Raw genomic sequence first — 12,385 nt, 5'->3', positions numbered from 1 at the left:
CTGACTATCTGCCCTGTTTATGCCTCTCATAATTTTAAGCTTATCCAACCTCTTCTTGTAACTAAAACCCTCCAGACCAGGCATCATACCAGTAAGCCTTTTCTGCATCCTCACCAAAGCTTCCACTTCCTTCTGGTAGTGTGGAAACCAGAACTACATGCAATGTTCCAAATATGGCCTAACAGAAGTTTTATATGCTGTAACATAACTTGCCAACTTTCATATTAGTGCCCCGACCGATGAAGGCAAGTGTGCTGTATGCTTTCTTGACTACCTTATCCACGTATATTGGCACATTCAGGGATCTGTAGATTGCGCACCCAGATCCCTCTGTATGTCAATGTTTCTAAGGGTTCCACCATTTGTTGTATAATTTGCAGCTGAATGTGATCTTCCTAAATGCATCACCTCACATTTCTCCACTTTAAACTCCACCGGCCATTTCTCTGCTCAAATCTACAATCTATCTGTATCCTGCTGTATCCTTTGATAATCTTCTTCATTATCTGCAACTCTACCAATTTTGGTGTAATCTGCAAACATACTAATCAGACCACCTACATTTTCCTCCAGATCATTTATTATGTATTACAAATAACAAAAGTCCTAGCACTGATCCCTGCAGAATCCACTAATTACTGATCTCCATTTCAAAAAGCACTCATGTACCACACTCTCTGTCTTCTATGACCAAATCAGTTTTGTATCGTGTGGCCAACTCACCCCAGATCCTATGAGATTCTATTTTTTGTACCAGCCTTCCATGATGTACCTTTTCAAATGCCTTGCTAAACTCCACATAGACAACATCCACAGCCCTTTCCTCATCAATCATTCTTGTCAGCTCCTCAAAAAACTCAATCAAGTTAGTGAGACACGACCTCTCTCGAACAAACCCATGCTGCCTGTCACCAACAAATCCACGTGCTTCCAAATGTGAATAAATCCTGTTTCTCACTCTCTTCTCCAACAGTTTCCCTACCATTAACATCAGGCTTACTGACCTGTAATTACCTGGATTATCTCTGTTTCACTACTTAAACAACATTGAGCATTCTCTAGTCCTCTGCAACCTCACCTGAAGCTAAAGAGAATGCTAAGATGTCTGTTAAGGCCCCAGCTACTTCCTCCCTCGCCCTCACAGTATCCTGGGATAAGAATCTGTTTGGCCCAGGGACTTGTCTACCTTAATGTTTTGCCAGAAGATAGATCTTGTAATAGATCTCTGTCACAAGGGACAAACTATTTGACAAACTAATGTGACTAAAGGCAGACAAGTCATCAGGACCTGATGGCTTACATCCAAGGGTTTTAAAGGAAGTGGCTGTTGAGATGGCACATGCATTGGCTGAAATATTCCACAACTCATTGGATTCTGGGAGGGTCCCAGCAGTTTGAAAATGACTAATGTGGCACCCCTGTTCAAAAGGGGAAGAAGACAGGAAGCAGGAAATTATAGGTCAGTTAGCCTAATGTCTGTCATTGGTAAAATGCTGGACTCCGTTATTGAGGAAGAAATAGCAGGATAATTAGAAAAGCTTAATGTAATCAAACAGAGTCATCATGATGTTGTGAAAGAGAAATCATTGTTTGATAAATTTGCTGGAGTGGTTTGAGGATATAGCAAGCAGAATTGATAAAATGGATCTGGTAAATATAGTGTATTTGAATTTCCAGAAAGTGCTAAGATGCTCTATAAAATGTAATTGAACAATTAAGAGCTTATAGTATTGGTGGTAATGTATCAGGTTTGGTCAACATACAGGAGATAGAAAGTTGAGAATGATTATTTTTAGGTTGGTTACTAACAGAATACCACAAGGATCAGTTCTAGGGCCTCAATTATCTACAATCTATATTACTAACTTGAAAGAGGGGCAGAGTGTAATGTATCAAATTTGCAGAAATTATAGATACAGGTGGGAGAGAATATTGTGACGAGGATGTAAGGAATCTACAAGGGGATAAGGGTAGGTTTAAATGAGTGGGCAAAATTTAGCAGATGAGGTTTAATTTAGGCAATTTAGGTCATGCACTTTAGCAGGCTGAATGAAATGGCAGACTATTATTTAAATGGTGAGAGACTGCATAGAAGAACAGTGCAGATTGTTTTGGTTATTGCTGTGTATGAAATGCAAAGTTGGCATACAGGTGCAGCAAGTAATTTTGGCTTTTATTGTGACAAAGTTAAAGTTTAAAAGTAGGTAGCTTTTGTTACAACTGCATAGGTAATCAGTCAGGCTGCACCTGGAGAAATGTGTACAATTTGGTCCCTGTATTTACGAAAGAATACCCTGCCACAAGAGGGCAGTTTGAAAGAGATTCACAAGAATGATTCCTGGGATGAAGGGACTGACCTATTAACAACATCACAACAGGTTATGCTTTTATTAATTAGCGTTTAGATGAATGAGGGGCGATTCTAATGAAAAGTAGAGACTCTGAGGGGAATTAAATGGATTGATGTTTGAGAACGGTTCCACCAGTGGGGAGATCTTGAATTAGGGGATGCAGTTCCAGAAATGAGGAAGCATTCATTTAAAACTGAGTTACAAAGAATTTCTTCTCTAAGAATGTAGTGAGTGTCTGAAATTCTCTCACCCAGAGAGATGTGGAGGCTAGAACACTTAAAATACTTAAAGAGGGGGGAGAACAACTTTAAAATATCAAGGAGTTGAGGGCTATGAAGAGTTGGCAGAAAAAAAGAATTGAGGCCAGGGGCAGATCAGCCAACATATTGAATGTTGGGACAGACTTAAGGAGCCGAATGGCCTAAAACTCCTCCTATTTCTTATGTTCTAATTTTAAAGCAGTGCCCTGAGTTCCGTGCTGACTGAGAAAACAAAACATCTTTTCCAAATGTACCTTGTCAAGACCATTCAAGATGTTATGCACCTCAATCAAGGCATACCTCACTCTTATAAACGCCAGTGCCAACAAATCCAATTTGTCCAACGTTTCCTCAGAAGACAACCCAATCATTTCAGGTATCAATCTAGCATGTATGGAGGGAAAGCAGAGTTAATGTTTCAGGGCCTTTCTTCGGAACTGACGGTAGCGAATAAAAGATGGTACATATGCTGAAGACAAGGATAGGGAGTACGTGATAGGTGGAGACAGAGCCCACAGGATGAGAAAGACAGATAGACAGACAAAGAGATGGATAATGGTAAGGCAAGGAGAAAGAAAAGATGATAATAGCGACCATTAATGGGTGAAAATGGATTGGCTCTGCTGAAAGCAGTCCATGTGAAGACAGGACCTGGGGTGTGGGTAAAGGACATGGATGAAGGTGTTCAGGCCCTAAAATTATTAAATTTGACTTTGAAGGCTACAAGGTCTCCAGGTGGAAAATGAGATGATGTTCTTTCAACTTGCCCTCAGCTTCATTTCATGTGGTTGACTCTCAGGACTCCCTAGGTTTATATACATTTGTCATACCAAGTGACTTATTCCAGCATAGAACATGTCTCACAACCTTCTTCATAGTTCTGCTCACATAAATAACACAAAATGCTTGTGGTCTGTGATCTTGACTGATCCAGGTCTCAGATTATTCATAACTTCTTTATCTAGTGCTCAGAGATGTTTACAATGATAATTTGGGATAACTGCTCTCTAAATTTTCTTTTTGGAAGTGTGTGTGGGAACCTGATGCATGATTATTCATGCTTCCTTGGCCCTGCTCAGATTACATTTCATTAGTTACTCTGGTGTCACTAGAGATAGAGAACACAATAAGAAACCCAATAATTTACCTCCCACCAGTGGTTTGAATTTACAGGGATTTGAATGGGATTTAAATCCTGTCCCACAACATATTTTGTGCATTAATCATTAACCTAGACCATGAATTAGTCTAGTCCCATTCTCAGATCTTATTTTGTTTAGAAACATATTATGGGCCCCCTGATGATTGCTTACCTCTGTATTTCTCGCGCTTGGGGTAAATATGAATGCTGGACATGGTTGAGGGATGTCGTCTGTTTTCTGGCTGTCAGAGCTCTACAAATTGGCAGTAAAATTAGACTGTGAGGGGAACAGAGTGAAGAAAGAGTTTCAGCATCCCACAAATTAAGGAAAGCTTTCAACATTACTGCTGGCAATTTCTACAAACATTTTCTCACAGGTAATAGCACCGATATACTTCTGTGCACTGGTGTCATGGACTCTATCCATGTAAGAATTACATGCAACATATTTAGGATAATTCACTGAAACTCCACAATAATGAGTTTTGCTTCCTGTGAATTCTACACAATGCGCGTGAATTAATGTTGCCAACCTTCCTGGATGGGTTGGTAGTCTTCAGTTATGAAAACCTTTGGCTTGGGAGAACTTTGTCCTTTACATTTCTCACAGGACTAGCAGCTTCTTCTCCCCCTCTCTCCGTCTCCAAGAGTCACTACAGTGAAGCCTCAGGCTATGGCCTCCATCACTCTCTCCTCATTACTGCAGAGAGTGGTAATAGACAAGGGGAAGGGAGAGACAGGTGAATGGAGTGCTGGGCAGGCATAATTTCCAGCAGAGTTGGGAACACTAGCTGCATGGGGTACCTGGGCAGCAGCCAGTAAAGGGCTGAGCAAAACCTGGGTCCATATTGTGGGTGAATAGAAAAAGCATGTTTCTCCTGGTGATGGAGTGTGGAGAACAAAGGACAGAGCTGGAAGAACCAAACGGGAAGAGGGGAGAAAGGTGTTTGTATTGAGGGCTATTGTGGGATTATTCACTATAAATAGTTATTGATCCAAAACAGTTATTGTTATTCTTTCTGAGAGACTGTAACTGCTTGGGTTAGAATTTGTTATCCTTCCATAAGTGAGAATTGAGAAGGTGATGTCGAGCAGCCTTCTTGCATCTTGCAGTCCAGTACTGTTAGGAAGGGAATTCCAGGATTTTGACCCAGCATCAATGAAGGATGACTAATATATTTCCAGGATGATGTGTGATGTGGAGGGGAACTTGCAGGTGGTAAAATGCTACCCTTGTCCTTCTAGATACTAAAAGTCAAGGGTTTGAAAGCTGCTGTCGGAGTTTGGTGATTTGCTGCTATGCACCTTGTAGATGGTACACCCTGCTGCCACTGTGTGTTGATAGAAATGAATATTTAACGTGCTGGATAGAATGATCAAATGGCTGTTATGACCTGGATGGTGTCTTGTGTTGTTGGAGCTACACCCATTCACGCTGATACAGGATATTCCACCAAAGTCCTGTCTTATAGACGATGGACTCACATTGAGGAGTCAGGGGGTGAGATACTCACCAGCAAATTCCCAGTGTTTGATCTGTTCTTGCAACCACAGTATTTAAATGTTTAGTTAAGTGTCTGGTCAGTGGTAACCTCCAGGATGTTGTTAGCCCAAAATGTCAGAAAGATAACCAAATAGAAGTGTAAGGTAAATGCAGTAAAATTTGCAGACATCACATTATCAAACCATCTGTGATCAAATGGTCCATATTTGGATTAGGATATCATATGATCAAACCTCCAGGAATGACTCCTGCCAGAGTTGACAACTCCAGAATGGTTAGGTGGAGATTGAGTATTGTGGCTTTAACAAAGCAGTTTCTCACCGGGAAGGTTGCACACTGTTCCTATGTCAGTAAAGTGATGAGTTCATTCCAATTCCAGGCTCCTGATTTTTGGAATAGCCGTTGGATTGAATGTTTTTGAGTTGAAGTTATGCTGCAGTGAAGTTTGGTGCCATCAGTGACACAAAGTTAAATTGACAGCTGCTGCATTTTAAAGTATAAATAAAGCTAAAATTTTGCTCTGAATGTGGGAATTCTGAGAACTCGTCGTTTACACAACATTGAGGTCAGGTTGACCCAAATGGGAATACCTCCCCTCACAATTTATACACTTTTCAAAGTGACTGACTGTAAATTGATCCAACTTCAATCTCTGCCTCAGCCTATGAAATAACATACACACACAAACCCCACAGTTCTTAAAGGCAATGGACAAGCAAAATACTGACCACAAACTGTAATCAAGTGTAATTTATCCCACACAGCTTGAGCAACATTCAAAAACTCTCAACATTGCCTCACCTGGTTTGCAGCAGAGTTACAGAAGTGCAAAACCAGATCACTGTCTGTTGTTACAAACTCTTTCTGTTGTTCACTTCATCAAAATCTGAGCAGCAACTGGATAAGTGGCCCACATCTAATTCAGAACACAGGTTGGGCAGGGAAGCAGTTATCTCTCACACTCTGTAATCCCACTAAATGTTTGCATTGGAAACCATGGCAAGAGGCTGTGGTGATGTCTTTTCACATGGGAGTCTGCTGCGCTGCCGCCACTGCATGGTTCTGGCTGACCTGGATACTTTTGCCATTTGCCGTAAACATATTGGAAGTGGTTGCAGGTTGATAATCAAGCAGTTGGGTCATGTCACAAATGTTTCTTCGATGACCACCAAGGCCTGACTGGGACTTGACCCTGGAACTTCTGGCTCAGAGCCAGGGATGCTACTTAGTGCAATGCGCAATGGGCATGGGGGCCACCATGGTGACATGTGTCACTGATGATGACATGTACGTGGTGGCAGTATCCTATTCGGAGACTCTTTTCCATTGGATAGTCATTAGGGAGGTGGGAAGGAGGTTGTAAAAGTAGTCCAAAAATCTGTTATAAAAACCTTACTCTTGCTTCCAAGTTGCATCGAAGCTGCTGTAGACAGGGACGGCATCGAGCATAAAGCACAGCCATTGCTTTACTGAGAGGACTAAGCGTCAAAATAGTAGTTGTGAAACCTTCTGGTTCCAGATAATGACCAGAGCAGCTGAAAACTGGATGGTCCCTTACAAAACCAGACTGTCTGCTACTAAACTGAACTGTCCACTACAAAACCAGATGGTCCATTATAAATGGACTGTCCACTCCAAAACTGGACTGTACACTCCAAAACTGGACTGTCTGCTACAAAACCAGACTGACGACTACAAAACTAGGCGGTCCACAACAAAACCCGAGTGTCCACTACAAAGCCAGATGTTTAGTCACCATAGATGAATAAGGGATCTGTAAAAACACTGAAAGCTGTGATGCATGTGTCTGACAGTCCACGAGATGGACAGTCACTGTGTAGGGAAGCTTTCTGTCTGTTTAAGCTTCCTTGCAGGGGAAGAAAATGTAAGCTCTCAGTCATATTGTTTAACTACTATCCACATTCTCAGAATTAATTACCGAGACTACAAATGGACATTGCAGACTAGTAATGACATGGCAACCCTCATAAACTAGCTGAAGACCTTTGGGATATAAAGGTCAAATTATACAGGCCTATAAACTCAGTTCTGATCCCAGGAGGGCAGGTTCCCACTGAGTTTTCTCTCCACACAGTACCAACAAGCCCTGACTTAAATATACAAAAGAAGCCACCCAGAAAGCCAGTGCTGTCACAAGCTGTGATAGTAATGGGCAGGAATCAGTACAAGATTCCAGTTAAAATGTTATAGAGCTATATATCAAAAATATACATTCATTAAAAAAAATGTTGCATTCAACAATAGGGAGACGTGCACATGGGATTTTAAAGAAAAGATTTTCAGAGCACCTTTCAGAACCCCAGGGTGTCCCAAAGCAGTTTTACAGATTATTAAGTGCTTTTGAAATGTGATCACTGTTGCAATGTAAGGAACATGGCAACCAATTTAGAGCAACAAAGATTCCATAATCAGCAATTTGATAACATCTCTGCAGACCTTTTTGTTGTCATTAAGTCCAACTGTAGCATTCAAAATATAAATGTAATTTAGCAACTCAGTGTATTGATGCATTTAGAACAGAGGCAGTATGGGACCCTTCAGTTGTGGACAACTGCCCCTCTACGTGGCATAATGAGCACTCCTTAACAATGACTGGAAAGAGACTTCACAACGTCAAGTCGTTGGGGGCTCTTTGTGGTCATTTTTCTGCAGCAGTGAATTTTGTGCAGCAATGTAAGAATCATTGGTAATACATTTTTGTGACTTTGGTTGAGAAATAAATATTGAATAGGACATTGCCAAGAATTTAAATTATTAAAATAACTTATGTTTTGCAAGTACATTCATATGTTGCTTCCCTGCATCATTTCTTGAGGTAACAGGTCAGTGAATGTGGAAAATCTTTTCCCACACCTTTTTTTAACTTAGATTGTTTAACACAGACCTGTTTACTTTAAACAGTGCATTAGATAAAAGCATGAGGCGGGGGAAATGCAAGTACTTAGGAGCTAACTGTACTTCTTAAACCATAATTAGTTTTCTACAGGCAACAGCAGAGCTATGAGGAAGTGGGTGGCTGTCCTGTTCAAAGGCTGCCACCAGCGATGCTTGGAACGCAAGCCTCAGAGAAGAGTGATCCAGGCACATCTTCAGTCTCAGTTTTCTCCCATACCGTAGAGAGACATGAGAACTCTGTTTGCGATATCAATAGCATAGTCTATTCAACAGGGTTTTCTTACATCATGACCTGTTCGCAGCTTCACAAAGAAAGATTTAATGGAACCATTGAAACGTACTGCACAGAAGGAGCTATTTCTACTTTTTGTATCCATATTGTCCCTTTTAAAAAGCAGTTGTTCTTGGTCCCCCAGTGCCTTGCATTTTGTCCAAAGCTCTGAAAGTTCCTCATCCCCAAGCACTTGCCTAACACCTTTTCTAAACTATTTAGAGAATCAGCACTTCTAAAGTTAGAGTTTCAAGATCCTGACAGTCCCACGGAATTCTCATAACTCAAATCAAATCACTTTGACCCTTGTCTGGAAACTAATTTAAATGATAATGCAATGGACTAATTTCATGCGGTGTGCAAAATGTTTCAACTGTAATCGGAAAATCTCTTGATAACTAACATACCTTCAGTATTGTAAGTAATTCTGGGAATTTTATAATAGGAAGGATATTGTTTACTTAAAGGGTGCAGAGATGAGCAAAGGAAATGAATCCACATGAAAAATTTTTAAGTTATAAGGTAGTGAAGATGTTAAGAATGCAAATTGAAACTTTCAAGATCAGAAATACTGAAAAGTTATAGAGTCATGGCGATGTACAACACGAAGCAGACCCATCGGTCCAAGAGATAATGGGAACTGCAGATGCTGGAGAATTCCAAGATAATAAAATGTGAGGCTGGATGAACACAGCAGGCCAAGCAGCATCTCAGGAGCACAAAAGCTGACGTTTCGGGCCTAGACCCTTCATCGGTCCAACTTGTCTTCACTGGACCAGGTACCCTAAACTGATCTAGTCCCATTTGGCAGCGTTTGGCCCATATGCCTCTAAACCCTTCCTATTTCAGGTACCTATCCAGATCCCTTCTATATGTTATAATTGCACCCACTCCACTACTTCCTCTGACAGTTTGTTCCATACATGAAACACCCTCTGTAGGAAAACAGTTGCCCCTCAACACCCTTTTAAATCTTTCCCTTCTCACCTTAAACCTATGCCTTCTAGTCTCCCCTAGCTTCAGAAAAAGAGCTTGGCTATTCACCCTATCCATGCCCCTCACGATTTTATAAACCTCTACAAGGTCACCCGTCAGCCTCTGACACTCCAGAGAGAAAAGCTCCAGCCTATTCAGCCTCTCCCCATAATTCAAACCATCCAATCCCAGCAACATGTTTGTAAATCTTTACTGTACTCTTTCAAGTTTAACAACATCTTTCATACAGCCGGGGGACCAGAATTGAACACAGTATTCCAAAAGTTGCCTCATCAATATCCAGTACAGCTGCAACATGATGTCCCAACTCCTATACTCAAAGCACTGAATTAAAACATGTGAAACTTAAGAGCAGAAAGCGTAAACTTTTTTTCATACTTCAAAAGACTAATAGACTTGTGGAATGAGTTAGCAAAGAAGGCTTAAGGAAACTGAATATGTTTCTAAAAATGATTAGTGGTATTGAGATCTTTTAAAAGAAGCTTGTAGGATTTACAGCAATCACCTTCTCCTAAATATTCATATATGAATACAGCCCAGTGGTATGAGAGTTCCTTTAATAATGCTAGGTCTTGATTCTGGCATAGTGCTTTTCAATTAAATGACAAAAATGCATGAACCACTGAACTGCTTACAATGAAGTCTAAAGTACATCTACAGGGCATTTAAACTAACCAACTGTCCACTATTTACTAAATAATAGATCAAATATAACACTGAGCATTAAGCCAAATCTTAAAACACTAAGCTCCAGTCAACTCTATCTTCCTACAAATCGTATTTGTGTATATTCAAAATATCCTGAGAATTAAACTGTAACTAGCCCAAGGGACATCTGCAGCTGCAGTGTGTCCATGAGATGAAAGTGACAAAGACGAAAACTGGTTAGCATTTTCATTCCGGTTCCTCCCAGCGTTTCTGCACCCTCTCCCTTCTCTTTTACTAAGGGTAATGACTATTGCCAATGTACAGTATGATAATGTGGGCATCAGAAGCTTGTTGGCCTCTCACCAAGGTGGCTGTTCTTTGGTTTACACGTCACTGTACACAAGGTAGAGTCAGCCACATTGAGAATGAAAGAAGAAAATTAACAAAACAAAAAATTATTAAAATTAATTAAGTTAGGAAACATACGTGACTTCTTAATTAACGTTGTATTTTTCAGATTATTTTTAAGAGTAAGTCCTCTGTACTGATTTGATAAGGTTAGATTGTCTACAAATCCACTCTTTACAGGAGTACGAATTGCATTGGTAGATAATATTGTTCAAATACACTTAGAAAAGGACGTTCTTGCACATTTTCATTAAGGAGGAATATTTAAAATCTAGAGAGTTTGTTGTCAGTTTAAAAATACCTGTTGGTTGTGAGCCTGTGTCCCAGGTATGGAGCAGACCTCTTCGGTGTTGTTACTGAAATAAACCTCGCAGTCTCGTCTCCCCTTTTGGAAACTCTGAAAACGGATGTGACAGTCAGTGGCTGGAGTATCTCAGACAAATATGGACAGTAGGAGCTTTGTATCAGTTCTGAACAAGCTGAGCTTCAGTTGCTTCTCTGAGGGAACTCTGGGCATCGTAAGGGGCGAAGGTCAAGAGATGAGAAGAATGCTGAGGGGAGCCGGATAGAATGGTGCAGTCAGAGGGAGCAAGCCTAGACTAAGCGTAATACGGCACACACACAGTGGAAGCTTGTTGGAGATAAAGGAGGGACCAACATTTTTAAAGCAACTGACCTTGCAGCCAATCAGATATGTATAGTAATTATGCACTGTATGTGTATCTGTGTCTGGAAGGGGGATGGATGGAGGGGGAGGGATTTAGTGGTTACTCATTTTGGTGCTGAATTGACCTCTTTATTCCTAGAAAAGACTTTGCTTGGAAAAGAAGACTTTGAGCAAGTTAAAAGCTCAGGACCACGATGAGGGATCACACTTCAAATGTTAATCTGCTTTTTCTGTTTGAAGCACTGAACTATCTGCTCTGCTTTTTTTCCTGTGTTTTCCATGTTTATGTCAGTTTTCTTTGCATTTGTGTTTTTCACTTTATCTCTGATTCAGAAGGTAATAAGCTGCAGGCTGTCACGTACAGAGTACTGGTGGAGAACTGACAATAGTGATTGACTGTTGTCTACTGCAAACCCAAACGCAAATAAATTAAAACTGCAAACTCTGGAACTCTGACAAAACAAAACAAAAATGTGAGAAATGCAGGGTCATTGGTGAAGGGAATATTACTTTGTCAGTGAAAACTCAGATAAGCGAATATTTTTGTAGCTCGTTTTTTTTCACAATCACGATTTTCTTGAAGGTTAGAAAGGGTTTCTAACATCTGTTCTTTTTTAGTAACCTGGTTTAGTAGGCCTGGGCTCCCCAGGTTGCTATGACTACGTGACCTAAATATCCAGAGCTGAAAGCTTCTACAAACAAGCTCAAGCAATGCCAGAAATGTGAAAGTCACATTTTGAATAAGCAAATTTCTAATTATCTTTCAACATGTTGTCCCAGGAATCTTGAATTGGACTGCCTTAAGTTTCTTTATCATTTATCTTTTGTCCTCCAACAGTCCTCCTGATGATGATGATTCCTGCTACAGCACGGTTACATGGACACAGAATGCTTTTCAATAAATCATGCAGGCAGCTATTCTTTGTGATTGAGTTTGGACAGTGGGTTATTTGGCCATGAAGACTGACACAGCTCAGCCTGCTACTGTCCTTGGATAGACCTTGTAGCAAGATTTGTTGCTAATTATGAAAATGATGTTGATAAAAATTAAAATGGAATGGAGCAAGGTCTGGCAGTATCTGTGGAGACAGAATGAAGGTTAGAATCATACAATCGCTACAGTCAGGAAAGAAACCATTTGGCCCATAGATTACTGCTTGTAGCCCAAAGACTCATTGTTGGAACAGTGCAACTTAATTTAATTTAAATATTTATTTCAAGGC

The 12,385-nt window shown here is 40.5% G+C and overlaps 1 protein-coding gene across 3 annotated transcripts in view; it reads right to left on the bottom strand.

The window, feature by feature from the left end:
• LOC125465457 (SH2 domain-containing protein 3C-like) overlaps positions 1 to 11,107 on the bottom strand; it is a 160,637-nt gene extending 149,530 nt beyond the window's left edge. Inside the window, exons 1-2 of one of the 3 annotated variants that reach the window (XM_048559004.2) lie at positions 10,797 to 11,107; positions 3,925 to 4,029 (exon numbers count right to left, since the gene is read on the bottom strand). In XM_048559004.2, coding sequence (XP_048414961.1) covers positions 3,925 to 3,967 — 43 coding nt within the window. In that variant the 5' untranslated portion in view covers positions 3,968 to 4,029; positions 10,797 to 11,107. The remainder of the gene's footprint in view (positions 1 to 3,924; positions 4,030 to 10,796) is intronic. The other 2 variants (XM_048559005.2, XM_048559008.2) reach the window with 2 other exon arrangements.
• Positions 11,108 to 12,385: the final 1,278 nt, after the last annotated feature.

Source organism: Stegostoma tigrinum, chromosome 29 (assembly GCF_030684315.1).
Source record: "Stegostoma tigrinum isolate sSteTig4 chromosome 29, sSteTig4.hap1, whole genome shotgun sequence".
Classification (NCBI taxonomy): Eukaryota; Metazoa; Chordata; class Chondrichthyes; order Orectolobiformes; family Stegostomatidae; genus Stegostoma; species Stegostoma tigrinum.
The sequence above is the reverse complement of the archived record's forward strand: the minus strand, read 5'-3'. Positions and strand labels throughout refer to the sequence as shown.